Source organism: Ciconia boyciana, chromosome 8 (assembly GCF_034638445.1).
Source record: "Ciconia boyciana chromosome 8, ASM3463844v1, whole genome shotgun sequence".
In the NCBI taxonomy this organism is placed as follows: Eukaryota; Metazoa; Chordata; class Aves; order Ciconiiformes; family Ciconiidae; genus Ciconia; species Ciconia boyciana.
In genome coordinates, this window is record NC_132941.1 from 45717773 (window position 1) to 45740746 (window position 22974).

Consider the following 22974-nt stretch of genomic DNA (forward strand, 5'->3'; position numbering starts at 1 on the left):
TAATTTATTAATTTAAGAGTAAAAAATAATCAGCAGTTTCCATTCAGAAAGGCTCCCATCTGCCCAGCAATGAGGATGCTCTCCCCTTGAGCCTCCCTTCAGCCCACCCCAGAGCAACTAAGGGGGCCACCCATGCCAGCACGACCCACCTCCCCTTCCGCCCCCCGGTGCCACATGCTGTGCTGTCCTGTGTTTTGGCAAACCCACCCTCTGCTCTGAAGAGAAGAAGTGCTGCCTGGGCTGCCCCACAGATGTGCCAGTGCCAGCTCTGGTGCCTCAGGCAGGCTTTTTCCCTGCCCAGCCCCAGCCCCCGCTCAACAGCCTATACCACCCGGGGTGCCTCCCTGCGCTGCTGGGGAAACCATAGGGAACCAGGAAGATTGAACACCCTTCTCAGATTATTTCCTTCCCCTCAAAAAACATTCCTAAGCATGGGGAGAGGGCAAAGAGATGCCCCACTTTGCCCAGCTAAGGTATTTGCTGTTCTCTTCTTCCACTTCCCGACAGGAACAATGGTTTTTTTTAACCTCAAGTGGAACGCTTAAATATATTTTATTCAAAAATTACTCCAAACTGTTGCAAAACAGAAATGCAAATGAAGCCAGACCCAGCCAATCTTTTCTTCTTCTCCCCAGAAGTCACCGTGATGAGATACCTCTTAAGCAGAGCCTTTGCTTGGCTGTGGCTGGCCACTGCCTGGGAATCCTGTGGTCAGCCGTCTGGGTTTCAGGCCACATCTACACTGGGATTCTGGGAGAATTAAGCAACAGTATAAAGTCAGCTTTCTCTGGAATGGAGGCGTTCAGGGGTTAAACATGATTTATGTGCATTGGCATCCTACCTGGAATAGATTTTTGTTAGTTTTCCTGGGTGTCAGAAACAGAGCTAGTAGTTGGAGTCAACTATTCCTATGTACACCTGGGTGTGAGTTGAGCAAAGAGCTGAAGTCCCTACACCCCACCACGCTGCCGGTTAGCACAGCCCCTGCCGTGTGTGCGCTGCGTCCGAGGACACAGAGCAGCCACCCAGGGAGGGACAGCAAGGTGGCATTAGTGCAGTCCCGGGAGACTCCCCGCACACAGGTTTTCCTGCAGCACAGGAGGAGAAAAAAGGCTGGCGCACAGGCAGCAGAAGGCCTGCACAGTCCTGGGCATTTTTTACTTTGTCCCTGTTACCTTTTCCTTGCTGAGTGTTTGTCTTGATTTTTGTGCAATAAAATCATGTTAATTAAACTGTGAATGAATAGAAAGGCCTTAAGTCAATATTTACATTTGGAAAAGACTGGTTAGAACAGCTTAGGAATTGATTCCGCTTTATTAAAGCACCTGTTCACCCAGGAAACATTTTAGCAGCAATCAATATGTAATTAAATCTTTATTGATGTTTTACAATTGTTTTGTTTCCCAGCAATTATGATGATAGAACCAGCTTCCCTCAGTTGTTCCTCCTTCCCAGCTTTACTACTGATCTCCTGTGAGCCTATTGGCAATTCTCTTTACATCTCCCAAGCTGTTCTTAATAAAATTGGGACTACAATCACAGTGCAACAGCTCTAATCCTAACCCACGGTGCTAAGCAGGGACCAACAGGGAAAGCCAGCCTCTGACCTGAATAAGCTGATAATAATACCAACACCAGGAGCTCCGAGACGATATAAGCACAAAAGTTTCAGTGAAATCAACATACAACTCTGAACTAAAATATCTTTGAAGAGCTGAGCTTTTATTAGGCTTTTCTAGTCAGACTTTAAGTCCCTCAAAGCTGGGATCACTTCTCACTCACTGTCCGTCCACCCTCAGGAGATGCAGATGTTGTGGGTACAACCGTATAAATCATTCCCCCTCCCTGCTTAGGCAGTTACAAATTCCCATTTGCCTTTTCCTAAATAACACACAAAAAAAGAGGAGGGAATGCCTCATATTTTCACTAAAGCCTCATCACACAGACCTGGCCAGAGGAGAGCACTTCTGCAGAGCCTCTTAGCCATACCAGAGCTAAGGCTGCATACCAGAGCTTAGCCATACCATAGCAGAGGGCTGCAGGGTGAGAGTCCCTCAACTGGGGTCACGAAGGGGACGCCTGTCAGCAGAAGCACCCCTTCATCACCGAGTTTAGAACAGCTGGGAGGGAAAGCGAGCATCGTTTAAAGGGGAGCAACTCCCACCACCCCGCGCCTCTTCTGCACCCCGCCCGCCGGAGCCCTGGCCGGGGCCCGCGGCGCCCGGGCGCTGCTCGGGGCGGCCGGGGGCGCGGGGGGGCCGGGACGCTCGCCCAGCCGCCCTCGTCGGCGGCCAGGTCTCGGGGGGCGCGGGCGGGGTCCCGCGTGGGTCCGTGAGCTCCCCGCCGCGGTGCTGCGGCCGGGCTGCACGCAGGCTGTCACCCACAAGATGGTGGTGTAAGCACGGGTTTCCCCGCAGCAGGCGTCCCATCCGCGGGCCGGGCATGCCGCTCGCTAGAAACCTGAACCTGCTCTCAAGCAAAACCAGGGGAAGGCTGATCGTACTTGCCATTGAGAACAAGTGGCTCTCTGAAAAATCAAGTGGGTCCCCTGGCCAGCAGAAGGCCGATGTCATTTCTGGTGCTTTGATGCCTGGAGCTGGCCCACATCCCCCAAAAACTGAGTGAAGAACTTCCCCTTGATGCTCAGTCTAGGGACGTGTCTCCAACTCATTTTACTCCAGGTAAGAAATTGAGATATCACCGCAAACACAAGCACTTAAAGGATCAGATTGAAACCTCCTCCTCTCCATGTTCACCTGAGGGATGCAGATACCCTGACCCCAGCTCTGGGTCCTGGCCTCCCTAAGACTTTTTGAATTCACCACTCTCACTGCACGGTTCCTGCTAATTTCAGCAATGCAAGGGGAGAACCACCCCTCTGCCAGAAAATTCACCCACTCGATCAGAAAAGCTACTTCTCTGAACACAATGGCTTTTGGCAATTACAAATTTAGACGAGTTGCTTTAAGTGTGGAGAGTCATTGGTCAAGGCAGACCTGAGCTTCTCAAAGCATTTCATCCTGTTCTCTCTGTATCACTGTCCAAATCTGGGGCCTCACTCAGCAAGTGGTAGGTGCAGTCATGGAGGTGGGGGGGGAATTTCCAAGGGAGTCCACTGACCTCTGTGAAGTTACTGTGAAACTAGGAGCAGAAACAGGTCTGTGCCCCCAAGAGCAGGATATCCTATAGTCACCAAAGCCAAATCATCTGCCCCAGTTTAGATTTCCCCACAGTCTGACACTGATGTCACTCCCTGAGCTTGCCAGTCTCCCGCTGCCAACACCCACACAAGCAAGAAGGAAATCAGGCACAAAACTTTCAACTTTCACATGCTTACAGCCAGTTTGGCTTGGCCATTCTGTACTCCTTGGGGAGCCCTCACTGAAGTTATGCAGATAAGGCTGCTAAACCAGCCCCCCCTAGGACTGAATTCTCCATTCTGACCCATGCCCTAAAGCCCCATTAATATCTGGGACTCCTTCCAGACCCACCCTGCTAGCATCAAATGGTCAGTGCTGTACCAGCTTGTCCTAGTGAAGTTGGCAAGGCTTCAGGACAGCCCAAGCTTTGTAGGGTTGTTCAGACTTGTGAAACACCTACAGAGGGCTCAATGACTCAAAAAGGCCTTTAATTTCATGTCTAAGTGCTACCCTTCACAGCGTGTTAAAAGAGAAGAGAAACTGCACAGAACAAAATGGAAACAAAAAAGAAACATTCCCACTTGTGCTTTAAAAACGGTTAGGGAAGTGAATAGCTTTTAATGTGTAATGAGCATCCACATCCTTCAGAGAGCTTTGGAAATCTTGGCCATTAATTTGATCTTCTTTTTCTCCCCACTTGGATCAATAGAATGATTTTCTACATGTACATTTTCAGACCCTTGCTCACTGTTAATTTTCTCTCTGTATCCATTTCAGCATCTTCCTCCTAGATTTTGTCAGTCACTGCCACAGAGATTCAGCAAGGCTGTCTTGTAATCGCCACTGGTGTCATCCTGACAGGAGAAAAAATTAAAAAAAAAAAAAAAGGTGAGTGTGGAAGTTCCTCTGCATGCTCTGAGTGCTGACTTTGTCTGTGGAATATGCCCACACAGGAAAAGGACTTTGGAAAGAGCAAGCCAGACTTCAGCAGAGTTATTGCCCCCTAACACACCATCAAAAGTGAATGGAGAAATGAGGCTTGTAGCTGCCACCTGAAATAACATGTATCAAGTCCAATTCTTTTCTTTGGAAAGCAGGTGAGCAATTGATCATGGCTCCATCCCACAGAGCAACACAGACAAAGTCAGCGCAAAGGAGAGCAACCGACTCTGCTGTGTTTAAATTTTATGTTCCTGAGTATATGTGTGGCATTCTCTCCCCTACAGGAAGGGAAATTGCAGTATAGTTAGCCCTGACACATGACATTTTTTTAAAAAGCCACAAATGTGGTCATTTTGATCTAGAGAAGCACTACAGAGAATATCACTAGATAAAAAATTTGCTCCCTTTGGATGTTTTGTGATGACAGGTGTAAAGCCAGTTCCACTTCTCAGAAGGAATGAATATTCTGTACAGACCCTTGAAGACTGATCATTAATCAACATGACAGACACTGACAGTGTCAATTAGAAGAAAGGGCCTTCATTACAGAACCAGACTTCCCATGGGGACTGCTAAGGATAGGGGCTTCTGTGCCATTTGCACTGGGGGAGAGGAATGTCCCAGAGTCCTTAGGACAAATGGTAAAACTCAGCATTTCAGCCCTAGTAGGGGAGGGTCATTCACGCAGAGCTGAGACTCAAACCTCAAAAGCTACAATAAGCTTTGACAAGGTTCAGCTTCTAAACCTATCTCACCACAGTATAGACCAGGCCTTCATCTGGGATAAGTCAGTTAAAATAAAAAAAATAAAAAAAAACACAAAGAAACCAACAACCAAACCAACAACAAAAAGAAAACAAAACAAAAAACCCAGCACTGTTTTGACTTATATGGCACTGGCTTGAGGTAGTTAAGGACAGCAGAAAGAGAGCGGAGAAAATAGCACAGCAGTGTGGGAAGAGTGTAACAGGGAGGATTAAATGAATCTAGATTCATCTAGGAGATCATGAAGTGCACAGACATAGAGTCTGGTCCATGAAAAATCTGGAGCAGTCTCTCCTCAGGTTTGGCTTTGCCCAAGTCACTTACAGAGCATACAATCTGACTCACCTTTCAGGCATGTATGTCTCTCAAGGAGCTGACTGTTAATAGGCCTAATGAAGGAGACCTATGACCTTAGCAGAAATTACATTTTTACTGAAAACAACCATGGAAGCATCCCACAGTGCTGGACAGGTTAGGAATGTATGTGATGGCTAAGAACCATCATATCAAGGTGCTGCTTACCAGAATCATACTGGAGAGAGACTTTCCTGCAATATGCTTGAATTCAACCTTTATAAGATTTAAGTCAACTTCACTTCGAGAAACGATCACCCTTATAAGAGTCCCATCATGGGTGCCAGCCCCCTGAAATAACAGATATATCAGTCTGTGGGTGTTCAAGGGATAAGCTGTTGCAAACTGGTCCAGGACAGGAGGAGTCAGCTTTCAAACATCACTTGGCACATGTTCTGAAGCACATCTGTTTCTCTTTCTGGAGGGCTAACCCCCACACCCCTCCCAGGGGCCACTGTCAATACCACAAGCCCACCACGGAAGTGTGCTATAAGTCTTTGCACACATCGAATGCAAAAGCAAACACGCTAGAGTTGGAAGTGGGCACTGAATACATATTGCCTTCTGCAGCACCACCCATACAACACTTGGCTCCAACCAATATTGTTTAATCACTCACAGGAAAATTAAGATTACATCAATAACAAAAATAATCACTCACATCAGCTTTCCACGAAGTTGGGAGAGCTAACATCTTTTACATATCAGTCAAGAGTTACAGGGGCACAAATCTGCACATGCCTTATGTGTCCCCATTTGGAACTCTTTAATTTTATACTGCCATTGAGAGAATTGCTTCCTAAAAAGAAAATATTGTGGTTTGGTCCATTAAGTTAACATTATGGGCAAAACTCCACCATAGTCAACCTCCTAGAAAAGCATCTTCCAGAAAAAGACACTTTTTGTATCTTTCAGACGCAGAAAACTTCTTCCAAAACTTCCAGAAGTTTTATCCATATTCCAGAAGGTGGGACTGGGCTCCTTGCAGACTCCTAAGTCAGAAAAGCCAGACTCCCTTGGTATCTCAAGCTTAAAGGGTACTTTTCTACCCAAGGTGTTTGAAGGGATTCTGCTATTACTTGCAACAACAGCACTAAACTTGCTGGATTTCACCAAAACCTTGGCTCTTCTAATTTGAATTGGTGGAAGCCAGGTTACAAGTTAAGTCCAGTATGAAAACAACTATGTTACAATGAAGAGTCTTACCTTTAATGCATGGTACAGCCTCTCTGCAAAGTAGCAATGGACATTCCTGGTGCATTTCACTAGGCATACAAAAAGGCTCAGTAAGAACCAATGGTAATTCTAGTCCAGGGCAGCAGGTAACAGAGATTCAACATGCTTTCCATTAATTCAGTATGCCCCTGGGATCTGAGTTTATCTTACCTAAGTAGTACCCCTTACTTCCTACCAGATACCTTTATAAAGTAGATCCACCCCATAACAGTCAACTGCTGCAGGAGAAAAGGCAGCAGACTCGGACAAAAGAAAGGGAAACATAGCCACTCTTACCAATAGCCAGCATGGCATCCTCAAGTGAACCATGAGTTTCACTCTTGATAGAGTCCTCTATGCTCTTACCAGCCAGTTTCTGGTATTCTTCAAACACTGTTTGAAACACAAAGAACTTCAATTTTTTACCAAGCAACTTCTCAGGCATTTTGTGCCCAATAGTTACAGGTATTGCTTGTGTGGTGATATGAAACCACAGATCCTGCTAAAGCAATGGCCACATTTGCACCAACTTCAGGAGGCTTTAGTCAAGCCCAGAAATCAGGTACAAAAATGGATGGTAACGTTCACGAAAAAACTCAGTCCATCCACAGTTCTTAATTCCCTGCCTTCATTTGAAAATGCAAGTTCAGTCACTTCATATTAATTTGGAAATCTGACCCTTCATTGCTGTCTTTAACCACAGAAATGAAGCACACAACAGAAGATCAGGCACAACTCTACCATTTGGTCTTGTGTTTGTTGATGTCACTAGCTTCAGAAGCCAAAACAAAATCAAATTAAATTTAGGACTATGCTGCTCATGGCCCTTGGACTTTTAAATGATGACAACAGTTTGGGAAAACTTATTATTTCAACCACAATTAAAAAAAAAAAACAACTCAGAAAAGATGAGCAAAACACAGGTGCAGATTCCAACGTATTTGAACGCCCACATTAACAAAAGCTCAGCAACAGAGTTGTTGTTCACCTTATACATTCTGGATACTCCAGGGTTCAGAATTACAGGTCTCAGTTTTGATTCCTAGCTTCCAGACTAACAAAGAAGAAAACTGCTATGTAATGCAATGGACATTTTAATGAAGTTTGCTCAGCATTCAAGATCAGATACCTAAACATTAACACTCAGATACTTCGGGGACAGGCAATACCACAGAACAGACAGATGGATACAACCTTCTCAACTCAGGCCTACTCTCCCTATTAAAAAAAAAATTAGCTGCAACAATTACACTCAAGTTTTAAAGGTAAACAGTTGCAGACTGCTGCAGCACAGAGGAAATTGCTTGCTTGGTGATACAGCAGGTCCAAAGGATTGGTTGCATCCTGACAACAACTAGTTGAAATTCAGTTCTGAAAGGCAGACACAGCCAAAGACTAGAAACCGCTTTTTTTTGTTGTTCTCTAAGTGATGCTGGGAGATTAAATTTGAAACACAAGGGGGAGCTGGCCTCCAGGGCCTAGAAAACAGCCTCAGAAGACCTCAGCTTGAAAAAGCCCAGGCATACCTAAGTTATCACCAGCTAAACTTACCGGTTTAGGTCCAGCTGATTTACACAGTACTTGATATGCTTTGATTCGGCCGACATAACAAAATCTGTTAGTCAGAGCCTTGGACTGCCTCAAAAGTCTTGAGATGACAAGACCAGGTCTCTGCTGCACAGGGCAACGGGGAGCTGAGGGCTCCCTTAGCTGGAGCTGGGTTAGTGTCTTCATTCCCAGCAGCCTCTGATGCCCTCAGAAGAAGCCGGGGCAGAAATGCAAGGTGCACCCTGTGATTCTCCAGCACTGAATAACCAGCTACTTTTTCGGTGATTTTTTTTCCCAGAGGAACCACATCCACGGACTCATGCGTCTGTCCACTGCGTGCTCCTACCTGGTTAGAAAGGGACTCTCTCTCTCCTTTTGGGTCTATAAAAACAGCTATACCATCCAGCCATCACCACTGTATAAGGATTCTTAGATAAGCCACTTGATTTTCAGCAGCACGAAGTCTTCATAAGTTTTCACGAAAGCAGCTGGCAGCTTTTGGTCACTGAGTGACCAAGGATTAGGAAACAGACTCGGGTACTTATTTCTCACCACCCATCTCTCCCATCTATAGCCCTGCCTCTTCTTTTTGGCTAGAGTGATTTCTCATTTCAGAGGCTTGGGAGTATGGGCTCTGCTCCATACCTTTCAGCAAGTGTGTGGCACTCCTTGTGCACAAGATGGTGATGAACTGTATCTCGTCAGTGCCCCGTATCTTCTCCCCAGCAGCATACAGAGTCTGTAATTTAACACACACCTGTTAGATGTTCCATGTGTGCAGCTGGTAAAAGAACAGAGTTTGGCTTAAGGCACTGCTAGGGTAAAGGGGTTTGAAATAACCTAAAATACTGTGTGAACTAGACTCTCCTAGAATGGTTGATTATGAAAACCCTTGACCGTGTCTTCTAGTCAAATTGGAGCAGCCACTATCTCCACCCCTTTCAGCCCTCCTGTAGTAGCTGGAGCAGCCAACAATACTCGTGATTCCCTGTTCTTTGTTGTCGCACTCCACCATATCCGTATACTTTCATGTATAAGCAGCTGAGCCCAAGGCTGATGCTCATCACTCCTCTTTGGAACGGCAAGGCTCAGCAGCGCAGGCAAAATTGAAGAATCCCAAGTTGCTTCCGCTTGAAGATCACCCCTCCCCAACTACTGTGGCTCCAACCCTCTGCTGACCAGGACTCCGCTGCCCACCGAAGTACTCTGAAGTTCAGGATAGGTGGGATACAGGCATATCACTGATCACAGGCATTTGAGAGTACCTCTGCATCCTGGAGAGCCAGTGCTGTGTCCACGTAGAGAGTGGCATTGTCCCTCTCACCCTATGAGAAGAAAAAGAAAGGTAACTATTTTGTCTCATGAAGATTCTTCCATATATAAGGATCACAGCACACATTCTGGGCAAAGATCAATTATCCTTCTTGGCTATCTATTTCTGCAGAGTACTCAAGCAGTAATGTTTCAGACAGCACAAGTGCTAACTCCTTCACTGAAAGGCATTGAAATCAGTCATATGAAGCGGAGCCAAAAAATTGCTAAGTTATTCTGCTGCTAGGCAGGAAAATTCAGAAAACGTGATAGGATACATGCATTTGAATGCACTCAGCATTGAGGGGACAGACCCTGGAGGAGTGGTGAATCATAGATGAGGGGCATTGTTTTCTAAGACCCTTGTAGAGCGCAACGGCTTTACGCATATGTAAAATGAGGTGTCTCCCAGCAGCAGAGCTGACTGTAAGTTCCCAGCTCTCTTGCTGCTGCTAAGGCAGGGGGTTTCCCTGCTTCAGTTACACTGAAGCTGAAACACAGATCCAGTCCAAGTGACATGTTTGTCTCTGCATTTTATCTGGTGATCATGACTGTATTGCCTCTTCTATTGCATGTCTTCTCCAAAAAGGAAGAGAAAAATGTGAAGATCTTTATACCCTCATTTCTCTTCTCTAACGTTACCTGAAGAAGGCAAAGCAGAATTTGTTCAAAGTAGCCACTTGTTTCCGATTTTATGTCTTCTTCCAGATCAGAACCGTATTCTACCCAAGGAAAAGAGAAGGACAAGGGAAGGATTTGTTATTTGGGTGATATAGTCAGGATATTACCAGTCACCCAAGGACACACAATAGCCTGACACTAGTCAAGAACATCGCTAGGGAAAAAAAACAGGGCTGAGATCAGCTCACACCCTCAGCGATACCCAGGCTGGCATTCGCATCTGACTGAGTCACTAGCTCCACTGATGTCCAAGGCATAAACACAGAGCTAATGTTAGAGATATAGTTTAAGGGACCAAAGAGATACCAAATATTTACAAATACATATTTGATAAATTCCCATCTAGAGTGTATTTAATGGGGAGAAAAAGCCAAGGGCATAGCTATAGTTTTGTTTGCGTTCTGATGATAGCCTGTGTGGCCAAGCTGAACCAAATTTGTGATTTGCTGACCTTTTCCTCTAGCTGGATGGAGAGTTAGAAAGGAATTTTCAAATTCTCTCAGCATAGACACGCTCTGTTTGCCAGGCTGAAGGCAGAGTTAGGTTGCACCTTCTTGGTTTTAAAAATCCCATTTTCCTACTGACAGTGCTAGTTGGTAACACCATTCCTGCTGTGCAATCAGGCAGTCACACATTGGTCTGACCACACAAATCAGAGCCACAGGCACTTTACCTTCTTTGTACGCCTTGATTATCTCTTTGATCTGTGCTTTTGTCCGGGATGCCAGGATCTCTATGATAACATCTTCACTTGTTCCTATACCCTTTAATAGAAAACATAGTGGAGAAATAAAGGTGGAGAAAGGCATCTAGTCATGGAGTGTCATCTATTGCTGGAGAAGTATGGTCAAGTAAGGAGCTGGATGGCAGCAAAGTGTTAAACTGTATGCTGAGCTGTGAGAAACTGTCAGGATAAAGCTGGAGACACAAAGCACATTTGGTTTGAACATGGTTTCTTTTACTGAGGTGCCTAATTTGTAAAGGATGATTTTATATAACCCTGCATTTCTGCAATGCATTTCTGGATCTGGATCTTTGATGGCAGACTGTTAGGGGGATGTGGGGAGACCAATGCTTGCCTAGTCAGTCCATCTTTGTACCATTTTAATAGACCTCTCCGCATCTGAAACTTGAAAAGATACTGTAGGTAGGATACCATAGGTAGGAACCCAGCCAACCCCAGCCTTGCCCTTGCACCACCGCTCCTTGATTTGTTAAAAGTTTCATGTCTCAGATCGGGCATCAGATGGGGCTTTGTGTCATTGAGCTCCATTCACGAGAGGCACTGCAGAAAGCATCAAAGAGATGTTTAACTGAAAACAGTTATCTGTGGATGTTCATTCCTTGCCAAAGCTGAGTTTAGTTTTGCTGTTGCCTTCCCCAGACTCTATGAGACATGTATGTACAGAAACTCTCATGCATCCCTAAATATTAAAGCAGCATTTTCCCCCAGATATGCATTAATAGCACAATTAACTATTTCTCAAAGGCTACTGCTAATAACAAACTTAATCATGTAACAGTCCAGTTACTATCACTTGCATTAATAAGCACAGTTACAGGAAATTAACACTGGATCCGTGCTGCTACTTAAATATCAGCATGCAATTTGCTTACCTTCATGGCATCATGGAGCTCCTTGGCATCATACTTGAATGGGGAGTACATGAGAGCTACAATGAGCCTCTCAAAGTTGCCACTCAGTTCAGACTTCAGGCTTTCAATCAGATCCTGTTCAACATGCACCACAGTTACATAAAAAGCCTCAGAGGATCTCTTTACAGCCTAGTGCTGTTTCCATCCCCATGGCCTACAGCAATGAAGCTGAATGACAGTATTGTGATGATAGTTTATTAGAAAAGGTCCTGGGACTGAAAAAGGCACCTAACTCCAAAATGAGAATTGTCTAGGTCCTTCCACATTCCCTATTGTCCCATTACTCAAGCTTCTCCCAGGTACTAATTAATTCTGCAGCAGAGTAGGGAAGATAAAAATCTTCCTCCACCCTGCTTTACTCAGCCAACAGAACCAGGCAGCTGAAGGCCTTGAATTGAGCAAGGGATGTAGCTTCAGACAGAGCCAATTCCCAAAGCCTGCACATAAACATGCAGCCAGGACTTTTAAAGAATCAGGCATGCAGTCTGTTTGAAGATAGACTTCAAACTTTCCTTTCACTATAATGCAGGTTTTTTACGGTATGACTCAGGCTGTTTTAGTGGGATGCAAGCATTCTATTCATTGTCCCATACTTGCCACCCCTACATTTGCTTCCCTTTCTTAGGCCCTTGCATGGCAGTCCCCCTTCCAGCAAGGGTCATTGGAGACTCCTGTTTCTATGCTGACCCAAGAGACTACATTGCTCTTTCCCAATACATTTCCTTGTTTCCCCCTCTTTAACTGTGACTCTCAGACAACTAGCTCCAGAGAAAGGCTGGTGGAAGAGTTTGCCGGTGGAAGAGTTTTCCCAATAAAAATAAGATTTTATCAAAGACAGAAAGATGGCCACAGAAAAACATGGTTGTCAATAACCGCAGTTTGTTTTCATTTTCAGAATTTCCAAACAAATGTAATTAAATAAGTCTTTAAATTGAACTTTCTTTGGCATTTAAAAGGGCCCCAAACCCAACCAATATTTTACTCAAAATGCCACTTAGAAAGGTATCAACTTTTGTTATAGCTTCGAAAGCAATGAGAAGTTACACTTTAAGTTAAAATAGATTTTTAAAAAATATTTCTGGTCAAAATGCATTTTACCAAAAAAATTACAATCTTTGGGGGAAAACCAGTTTTTCTGACCAAAAATTAATTTCACACATTCACCCCAGGCCTTATAAATAACTATTAATCTACTTATTTGCAGAAGACCTGCATATTGTTTACACCATGCTTGCAGGATGAAGTTTACACCCATTTACTACATCCTGCATGCAGTGAAACAGTGACTGAAAACAGCTTTGTTTTGGAAGTACCTTTCCAAACTGTCCTTTGAAGGATTTGGCAATCTGTTGACGCTGCATATTGCTCCTCTTGGTTAGGACATCAATTATAGCTTGTTCATCAGTCCCTGTGGAGAGCAACAATAAGCCATAAACACAATGCACAGAATAAGTTGACACTAGTCCAAAATCCCAATTCATGTATTCAGACAACCTCCCCTACTTCATTGCCTTCATAATGTAGAAGCTTAAGTATGTATCAAGGAAACTTTAATTTTTAATTTTCCATATTAAAAAATGGTATCTCTGGCTGCAATTTTCTTAAGGAATGGATTTCAACTGGGCAATTATAAGCAGAATATAGAATTTACACATGTGGTTGGAGTCAACTCACCAAGCCCTTTCATGGCCTTGTATAGAGTCTGAGCATCAGGTGTGGGGTCAAAGTTTAAAGCACCTGTCACGGACTTGCCCTCTGCTTCACTCTGAAAGAAGAAAAATAGAGGACTTCTCACCACTGCTTTTCACCAGCTGAAGAAAAAGCATTTTGGAAAGTAAATTAGTATTGTTCATTGCCTACACATGGGCAAGGCACAGAAGAGTGGAGGGGTTGCTTCAAAGTGTCTCAGCAGAGCTCCAGAGAGAACACAAGCTTCCTGCCTCCAACTGCCTCTACCAGCCTCCGGCTCCTGGCAGAACCATGACGTGCAAAGCATGACTGACACTGCTGCAGCAGTCATTAGGTGCAGGCAGTCTGGCAGAAAAAGCTGAGTAGGATAGACTTTCTTATTCACCCATTAAATACAATACTTCATAACATGTATGCTATCGTATTATACTGCTATTAGGAACTGCATTTCTTGGTGGGCTGGTGCAGGGCAGTTTTTACCCATAGGTTTTTTTATTTAATGGAATAGTCATGCTCTCACAGACCATTTTTCTAGGTAGCAGCTTTATTCTTCTGCTACTGCTTCACTTGTGCACAGCTGACTTCAAGAAGGAAGTATCTCCACTGGAAGGATTTGGGCCAAGAGACTACTTTGAAGGAACAGATCCATCTGGAAAAGTGCAGGTTTGATGTTCTCCCCGAACCAAGGGTCAACTACACAGGAATCCTCCAGACAGACCCCTAAGGCACTGCCAGTGCTAGAGTCCCAGGGCAGAAAGACACACTGAGATTTATTCCAGTCACCACAAGGTAGCAGGGCCATCAACCAGAACCCAGGCTTGTGAGCCTGAATTTAACAAAAGCTGTTAGTCAAGGGACTGGCTTGAATATATTGACGCATCTCTAGCAATAAGGTCCAGCAACATCAGTGGTTAGTCACAGAGAGTCATCACCACTTTATTCCAATAACGGACAGAATTTTCTCTTCCTTTAGCAGCAGAGAGATTTAAGTTGCCCCAGGAAATTACTATATTCTCATAAATTTACTTGCAGGGATATGGTTAATATTGAACTAATGATATCAGTATGACTAGATGGATTTTTCAGTGGGGGTGGCCTCAGAGTCAGATAAAAAGCACCTTCAAATCAGAGCTTACAGACCAGAAGGAATCACTATGGTTGTCCCATCTGACTTGCATAACATGGACCACCGAGTGCCACCCAGCAGCCTCCTGCTATGGTGCAAATCCCTTCTGCTCTCATCTCCTGCGCTAAAGAGGGCTCTACCCCTCTTCTCCTAGAGTCTCATCCAAGTCCTCCCCAGAGAAAAAGCCTTCAAGCGATCCTTGCTAGGTAGAAAAATTTATGGAAATTCCCTTCAGGACCTGCATTCCAGGTTTTTAGTGAAAGGCTGGAAGATTAATGGCTGCATGCTCAGGAGTGCCTGTCAAGAAATGCCAGGTCTAGCCTAGTGCCACAGCTGAAGCATACCCACACTGTGCTGCACAGATGCTCACAGGCTGGCTCTGGGCAAACCAGCTCAGGTGTCCTTGTTGAGTGCTTTACCAGTAGATATAGCTGGCACATGTTTGCATGCTGGCCCCTTTGCCAGCCAAGCTCTGGGAGCAGTGACAAGCAAGCAAGAGGCAATGATGAGTATCAACAGAGGCAGCGTGTTCATCGGTCAGGAATATCTGGAAGCGGTCTTCAGTTTGCAGAAGTTTGCTTTACAGCCAGCACAGAGACAGACTCTTGTGCTACCACACCCTGCTCCCAGCAGAGAGAGCAGCTGCAGAGCAGACAGTGTCAACAGGAAACTTCTCACTAGATGCAGGTTTGAGTCCCAACCACTACTGAGCAGCAAATTTAAGGCTGTGGTGAAGCTGATACTGCAGTAAGAGCAATGACAGGCTAAAGCATTGCCACCCCCAAAGGTTTGTCATCAGTCTGGAACAGGAGGTTTGGCTGAGCTGGTAGGACCATTGCAAGCACTCCTTTTCTCCTCCCCTTTGAAGTCAGCCAGCACCATCACAACTGTCCTGGAAAGCAGGTTACACTCAACCATCTGATTTTGCTCTGAAAAAGATGGACAGTCCTCTCTAGCTGCATACAAAGTCTCATGTGAAAGAAACACTCTGGACCTGTGCCTGGTGACTCAGAGAAAGAGGGAGTGCAAAGCTGACCTTTAATTTGGTGACAGCAGAAACAACTTAAACAATAGTCTTTTTTTGGTACTAATTCCAATAAACATTTACAGCCCATCCTAGCTCAAGTAGCACACTCATGACTCACTCATACACCTCATTCTCCGTGTATTTAATTGTTCCAGCACAGGTACAATCACAACAGGTTTCCAGAGTAACCCTGTTCAGTTTGGTCTTGTTTCCCAGATGAATTGATCCTACAGTTACCTAACTAAAACTACTCAAGGCAGCTGTGTAATGCTCATGTGAAGATGAATAATTGGCATGAAAGCAATGGAATCAGTGTACTTTACAGCTGATGCTCTGAAAAGTTTTACCTATAAATGAAGGGGAAGGGAATTCAAAGTTTTCCTACCAAAATATTTTCAAACCTGAACAGTAGTTTATTGAAAAGCTGGAATTTGGGGACAGGTAGGGTTACTCATTTTTTTCAGTGGAATGTTCCTGAAAGTTTCACAGTTTTTATGAAAGGATTGGAAAACCAAAACAATTTTCTACCATCCTTCCTTTGCCCTCTCACGTTCTCTTCATGCCTCCACCCTCTACAATACCAACAGGTAAGAGGTCACTGCAGCTTTCAAGGGCTTTTCTCCTTCTCCTTTTCTCACTCTAAGTTTTCAAAAGATTTCCAGCCTGGGGAGGTGGGGTGGAACACATAAGCACAAAGGGAAAAATTAAAGTCAGAGCTACTCCAAGCTTTGGAAAAAGTCTGTTTTACTGTACTAAACTGCCAAAAGGAAATAGGGAGGCAGAGGGAGATCAGCAGAAAGGAAGATTACAATTTTAATGTTTCTGGGGAAAAAAAATCATTATATGTTTTGAGATCAGGAAAATTGCCTATCTGAGGTCTATCTGAAAAAAAGGAGGAATTAGTTTGGTATTCTCCAACCCCCAAGGTGTTTTGTTTTGTTTTTGTTTTGTTTCTCCAGTTCCCACCCCTCTGTTGCAAAATCATAACTGAGAACCTGAAAAATGGTCATGTCCATGCAAAGTCGTTTCTCACTCCTTGATGATGTATTGCACCTAGGGTAATATGTCTTGCACTGCAAGACAGCTCTCCTACACTTCCCGGGCACCTTTGGTGGCATGTGGCAGCAGAGGCCCCTTTGAGGCCCCCTGCTCAGCTCACCCCTTGCAGAGGCTGCTGAAACATGAAGCCTTCTTCACAACAAGGCGGAAGGGGGACACAAATCTTTCCAAAGATGACACAAAAGCCATCAAGAGAAAGCCTGTGCACTACTGGCAGTGGTGTTGGGCAGGGGACTGGGCTGGGAAATAAGACTTCTCTACCAGTATTCCTCCATCGCATGTCTCCAGCAGGTCTCTTCTAGGCCTTGGCTTATAGGTATCTGGAGATAAAGTCCAGGGGTAAACATCACCTTCCACATAGGCTAATGGGAGAGCTGCCATCGATGGCAACAGAGCTATGCACATCACCAGAGCTGCCTCCCACCTGGCCTGAGCTGTACCCTGGAGGCTGCCTCAGCACACCCCATGAGCATCCCCCCACCCCGCCACATTCCTCCCAAAGCCACAAGAGTTTAAAAGAGAACATACACAGCATTTCTGGCTCCTAGCAGACAGACAGGGTGTCCAAGTCCACATCTTCATTGCAATATTAAAAACCCACCAAGGAAAAAGACACTGCGGCTTGACCACATCTCACTCTGTGACCACAGCCTGCTAGCACAACTGGGGATGAAAATGGGGATGGGACAGTGCCCTGAACTCACTGCCACGAGAGAAGGGAGCAGATGAAGAGCCTGCAGCTTTCAGACCTAATGCAGACCTGAGCTGTTACTTTGCTGCTCCCCGGTACTGTCTCCCCATGTACAAAGGCAGACAAACCCCCCCTGCACCACTCTCAACTGAAGGACCAGGGAGAGTCTGCTCTTCTTCTTAAAGCCAGCAATCATGTTAACACCTTCCTTAATCAACATTTTGGAAATGCTGAAAGCTATTTTATAGTCAGAAAAATCAGTAAGTAGGTCTGGCTGATTTGTAAGGGGAAACATTTAATTCCCACACAGTGTCTGATGCAACTTATAAATCAAGGTGTCTTACTTCAGTATTTCCTCTACTTACCCAGGCTCTCCACCATGCCATTGCAGTCTTAGTAGTGATACCTGGGTCTGTTGGTGAAGAAAACCACACGTATCACACCTCATGGTTAGGGAAATTGAGATTTGAAGGGGGTGGAGGGAGAGGAGAAAGAAAGAAAAGTTATTTTCAATAAACTTACCCCAAGAAAATTTGAATAACTGTACTCCTCAGGAGGCTTATTCCCTCTGGAAGCTGCAGAATGTAACTGGCCTCTCTGTGCTGGGAACATGCAGGTATAAACCATCCTTATCTACAAATTCCATGGGGCAACGCCCTCAGACATGACTCAACCTGTTTTTTCACATACGCAGGGAGAGATCAAGTTGCTTAATAAACGAGGCTTCCATTGTGAGGAGACCTACATTCAACCCCCTTGACTAAAGCTCATTGTAATTTTTCCACTGCTTCTCCCCACACACACCCTTCCCTACTAACATTTTGGCCTCTGGCACTGACACAACATGCAAATTACAACCAGGTAATTTCTCAGCATAAAACTCCACTGAGACTCGGTGACTTCTGCTACAACAGAATAAGCCACTCATTATTATCGACTCTTTCTATCTCTACCCATCTGGAACACAGCAAAACTGGACTCTAGAAACTTAACAAACCCTCCTCTACCTCCCTTCCTTCAAAAAAGCTTATTTAAAAAAAAAACAACCCGAAACAAAACAAAAAACCAACCAACAAACACAGCCACACTATATGTGTCCTACATCTTACAGTAAAGCTCAATAAAGCGGCAGACTGTATAGACACTTGGGAGATCCCCCCCTCCCATACCTAGACTTGCATGGCCTGAGTCAAGAAGCATCTCTAGGCTAACATAGGACTAGCACATTTAAGGCTAACAACTTGCAGTAATGCCAACCCCAGCCAAGTTGTCATAGGGCTTGCACTAGCTGCTGTGACATGTTAAGGCTTAGGAGTGGAGTGTGAAATTTTTTTTTTTCTTTTTTGTGTTTGTTTTAAAAAAAGCCGAACAGTTCTTAATGCTTTAATTTGGAGAAATGTTTCTGTGAAATCAGATGAAATATCTAATGGTTGTAGCAATATTTTCCTGTCTAGACTTTTGTCAGAATCCACCCATGCCAACATTTATTTATTTATTGTAAATGGAAAGCTGCCCTGATGGAAACATTCCCACCAGCTATATCTTAACCCTTGCTATACAGGGGCTTTGTCCTCTCCCACATTTACAGACCCACATGGGACACTGGGTAAACACCAAACTATGGACTTCTCTTATTTCCTTCCCACACACTGCTATTTCACTTAACCCAGCAGGGTCCCCCATAGCCTGGGAAGCTGCCCTGGCTATTCCCAAGGGCACGAGCTGTGCCAGCTGCTCCTGCCTCAAACACATCCATCATATGGCGAGGGCAAGTTGTGAAGGAGAAGGCATTGCCCTTGGCATAATAAGCATGCCGCTAGGGTCTGCACTGGCTTGGTTTCTAGCCATGTTTGAGAGGCAGGTTCATCAACAGCACTCAGCAAGGAGAGCTCATGAGTGGTCCTTCATTCCTCCTCCCCCTGGGGGTAAAGTGGATTCGCAAGCAGGGTGGATTTGCTTTTGCTGGATCCCAAGGCTGTGTCTGGCTGGCTACATATGCTTTTTCCCCTGTGTTGGGATTTAATTGGATCAGCTAGCCATGGAGATCAGCTTTTTTGAGGACTCCAAGGACAAAGAAACCCTTCTACACAGAAAATCACAGAGTCACAGCAAACAGCTGTAGGTCACAGAGGGGAGCAGAGATCAAACCAGACAGAAAATGGGAAAAAGCCCAAGTGGTCATTGTTGCCAGCATGAACTAAAAAGGCTGCAAAGGGACACAACCGGGGATTTTAACGTGGAGAAACACTGGTCAGATTTTAAGAAATCAATATGGATAGGCTAGGAAACGTCTGGAGAACCTGAACCCTGCAGCAAGGCTCAGAGCAGTGCTGCACCGTCTTAATACAGACCAGAGCAGTCAGCACTCACAGGCCAGGGGAGCAGGAGGCAGACGCTACAGTCCAACATCCCTTTTGCTTACGCAAATTCTGTTAAACTGAGCAGCTTTAAACATGAACAGACTTGTCTTCACTACACTTCTTGTCTCTCCCTTAACACACATGCTGTGTATGTGAGCGAGCTTATCCGTGGTTCATGCACTTTATTACTGTGTACCAGAGAGGCACACACACCTTTTACAGCACCAGTAAGATATGTAAGGCACAACCTCACATATAGCTCAGTGATTACCCTCAGGAACAAGCAAAACTTCAGAAAAGGGGCAGAAGATGATGCACGAGTTCTCCCAAGCCTCACTGTCTCACCCACCACCCCCACCCAAGAGGCCATTTTTACATCTCAGGTAATACTCCTTTTTGGAAAGTGAACTCCAAATGCACCAACAAGACTGTCAATAGAAACTCTGCCCAACATCATATTAAGGTGGTTAGAATTTGACTCGGTGATCTTGTTTGCTTGTACTGTGGGGAACTGTGGTACCCCACAAAATACAGTAATCTCTCAGCTATCTGCAAGATGGTTACCTGGGCAGTGGGTCAATCGTGCTGTGGTTACAGACACCTGTAAAGTGTCTCCACAGTGAATCTTTCTCAAGCCTCATCCACAGGCCTCCTCTAGGCTTTCACAGAGTCCCTGTTCCTGCCGATATGCCCAGCACAGTCATCAGCCAGCAAGAGTGGGCAGGAACCTCCAGCAGAAGAAGCGCATGCACATAATCAGGTTTGGTTTGTGGGTTTTTAAGCCATTTGGTCCAAATCAATTTTCAGCTAGACAAAATGAAGAAGCTACCAGGGTACGTTGCTTTTCTTGACTCCACCCTTGGGACTTTCCAAGCTTGAATCAGTGACATTGGAGCTGCCCCTGATATATACTCAACACGTTTAAGGAAAGTTATTTAAAAAAAAAAAAATCACAAGCAGGATTTTGCTCAACCTTTTTCAAACCCCAAAAATATTTAAGGCATGAAATAAAGGCAGTGACAGCCTTAGAACAGTGCATTACTGGTATCGTTTCAAGAAGCTTTTACCACCCATTAAGCTCTGACTGCTCTGTTTTAGGTCAAATGAGAGGAGTGTAAAGGATACTCTATTTTAGATTGAGGGGAAAAGGGGACTGCCTGTGTACCCTGGAAGACTTTAGGGTACACAGGCAGTCCCCTTTTCCCCTTTCCCATCTGTAGGTTTGTAAAGTCTGGTCCTGTGCCTGGAAAGTTTCAGGCCAGGAGCTGACTGCTTTGGAACATGAAAGCTTATGGAAACCAGGTTCTCAACTGCTTAGCAATTTACTTAATCCATGGCTTTCACTTCTGTTAGAACATTTTCAAGCCTAACAAGAACAGCACAGCCCATTGAGAAGTTCACCCCAAAGTTTTTATTTGTTTGTTTTTTCAGACAGGAACTTGGAAATCAAGTGGAATCATTCTGGAAACAAGAGACCAAACACACAGAGATACTTTTATGCAAAGCGATAATCTGATGAATTGTATAACATAACTACTTAAATTTGAGGAAATCAGAGCTTACCCCTCAGACCAAACAGGAGAGAGGTATTCTGTTACAAGGCTAAAAGCTTAATAACTTTCTCCAATCGAGTCTGCAAGTAATACCATGTAGAACTGTAGCTCTGATGAGGAGAAAGTTCAGCAAACTGCAGAATTTTCTTTTATACATAAAAGAAAATCCATACATAAAAGAAATCATCAAGCTCATGTAGTGCTATGCTTTCCAGGTCTGGCCCCCCTTGCTTACAAGCTGGACAGGCTGGATCGATGGGCCGAGGCCAATTGTATGAAGTTCAACAAGGCTAAGTGCAAGGTCCTGCACTTGGGCCACAGCAACCCCATGCAAAGCTACAGGCTTGGGGAAGAGTGGCTGGAAAGCTGCCCAGCAGAGAAGGACCTGGGGTGTTGGTCGATAGCCGGCTGAATATGAGCCAGCAGTGTGCCCAGGTGGCCAAGAAAGCCAATGGCATCCTGGCTTGTATCAGAAATAGTGTGGCCAGCAGGACTAGGGATGTAATTGTCCCCCTGTACTCAGCACTGGTGAGGCCACACCTCGAATACTGTGTTCAGTTTTGGGCCCCTCACTACAAGAGAGACATTGAGGTGCTGGAGCGTGTCCAGAGAAGGGCAACGAAGCTGGTGAAGGGTCTAGAGCACAAGTCTGATGAGGAGCGGCTGAGGGAACTGGGGTTGTTTAGCCTGGAGAAAAGGAGGCTGAGGGGAGACCTCATCACTCTCTACAGCTACCTGAAAAGAGGGTGTAGAGAGGTGGGGGTTGGTCTCTTCTCCCAGGTAACAAGTGATAGGACGAGAGGAAATGGCCTCAAGTTGCACCAGGGGAGGTTTAGACTGGATATTAGGAAATTTTACTTCACTGAAAGGGTTGTCAAGCATTGGAACAGTGGTGGACTTGGTAGTGTTATGTTTACGGTTGGACTTGATGCTCTTAAAAGTCTTTTCCAACCTACATGATTCTGTGATTCAGTGTGATTCTGTGAAGTCTTTTAGCTCTACACCTATTATTAACAACACTTTGCCCTACCTTCCAGTGACTTCCACCAGTCTCTTACCCCAGCAGCTGCTGTGTTTGCAGACAGGCTTGCACCCTCTCACTGTACAAACTACACTAGTTTCATCCTGCAGATTTTAAGCCACTGTGCAAAGAAGTCCAGAGACCAGGCACTACCTTCTGCTTCTACCTTCTTCTGCTTCTATTGCTCCCTTTTCTTTTTTTTTCTTTTCTTTGCGTTTATCACTACTTAAATGGATATGAGCAGCTGAATGCCCTCACAATTCTTAAGAGCAAATGCCCTTACATCTACTAATCAGATCACTATATGGGAGAGCTGTGTAAATTTGCCAGCAAGCCAATCCAAACAAAGTTATTGTCTGTTTATGAAAGAGGTGTGATCTGGGGAAAATGAGCAGTGGGGAAGGCAGCAGTTGTGAGCAAGGAGAGCATCTGTAATGCAAAAATAAAGCCTAAAAAAATTATACTCGCATACCTGGTAGCTCAGTGCTCAGCCTGCCCTTTCCTTTTGTGCCTTTGAACCATCTTTCACAGTGAAAATTACCTTAAAATAGGATTATTTCCATTTGAAAATCACTACAGCAGCTTAATTTTCCAAATTTCCTTTATTTCTGCAAGCAGCCTTGTGCCAAGTATCATAAGAGAAAATGCATGTCTATATGTTGTGGGGGGTGTTCAATCACAGAAGCAGCAATAAAGTAAAAACTCAGGGCTTGATTCCCCTCAGCACCTTGGTAGCTCAGGAGGAGGAGCCCTGGGGTCAGCGGGGACAGCCAGTGCTGCAGGGAACTCCGCACAGACGTTTGCACAGGTTGGCGAAGGGTGTGTCGACTTCGCCC

The 22974-nt window shown here is 44.9% G+C and overlaps 1 protein-coding gene across 3 annotated transcripts; it reads right to left on the reverse strand.

Annotated features, from left to right (window-relative positions):
• Window positions 1-585: 585 nt before the first annotated feature.
• ANXA8L1 (annexin A8 like 1) lies at window positions 586-17883 on the reverse strand. Of its 3 annotated transcripts, XM_072869978.1 has the most exons (14): window positions 17727-17883; window positions 17570-17616; window positions 13287-13377; window positions 12926-13020; window positions 11574-11687; window positions 10630-10720; window positions 9918-9997; window positions 9230-9289; window positions 8610-8703; window positions 6714-6809; window positions 6408-6466; window positions 5370-5492; window positions 3889-3994; window positions 586-750 (listed from the first exon to the last, which is right to left on the reverse strand). In XM_072869978.1, exons 2-13 carry the CDS (start codon window positions 17588-17590, stop codon window positions 3938-3940), a joined length of 981 nt encoding a protein of 326 aa, XP_072726079.1. In that variant the 5' UTR covers window positions 17591-17616; window positions 17727-17883; the 3' UTR covers window positions 586-750; window positions 3889-3937. The 3 variants fall into 3 exon arrangements, with proteins under 3 accessions (XP_072726079.1, XP_072726080.1, XP_072726078.1); XM_072869977.1 differs by lacking the exon at window positions 586-750 and having other exon boundaries at window positions 3617-3994; window positions 17727-17882; XM_072869979.1 differs by lacking the exons at window positions 586-750; window positions 17727-17883 and having other exon boundaries at window positions 3616-3994; window positions 17570-17634.
• Between the last annotated feature and the right edge of the window lie 5091 nt (window positions 17884-22974).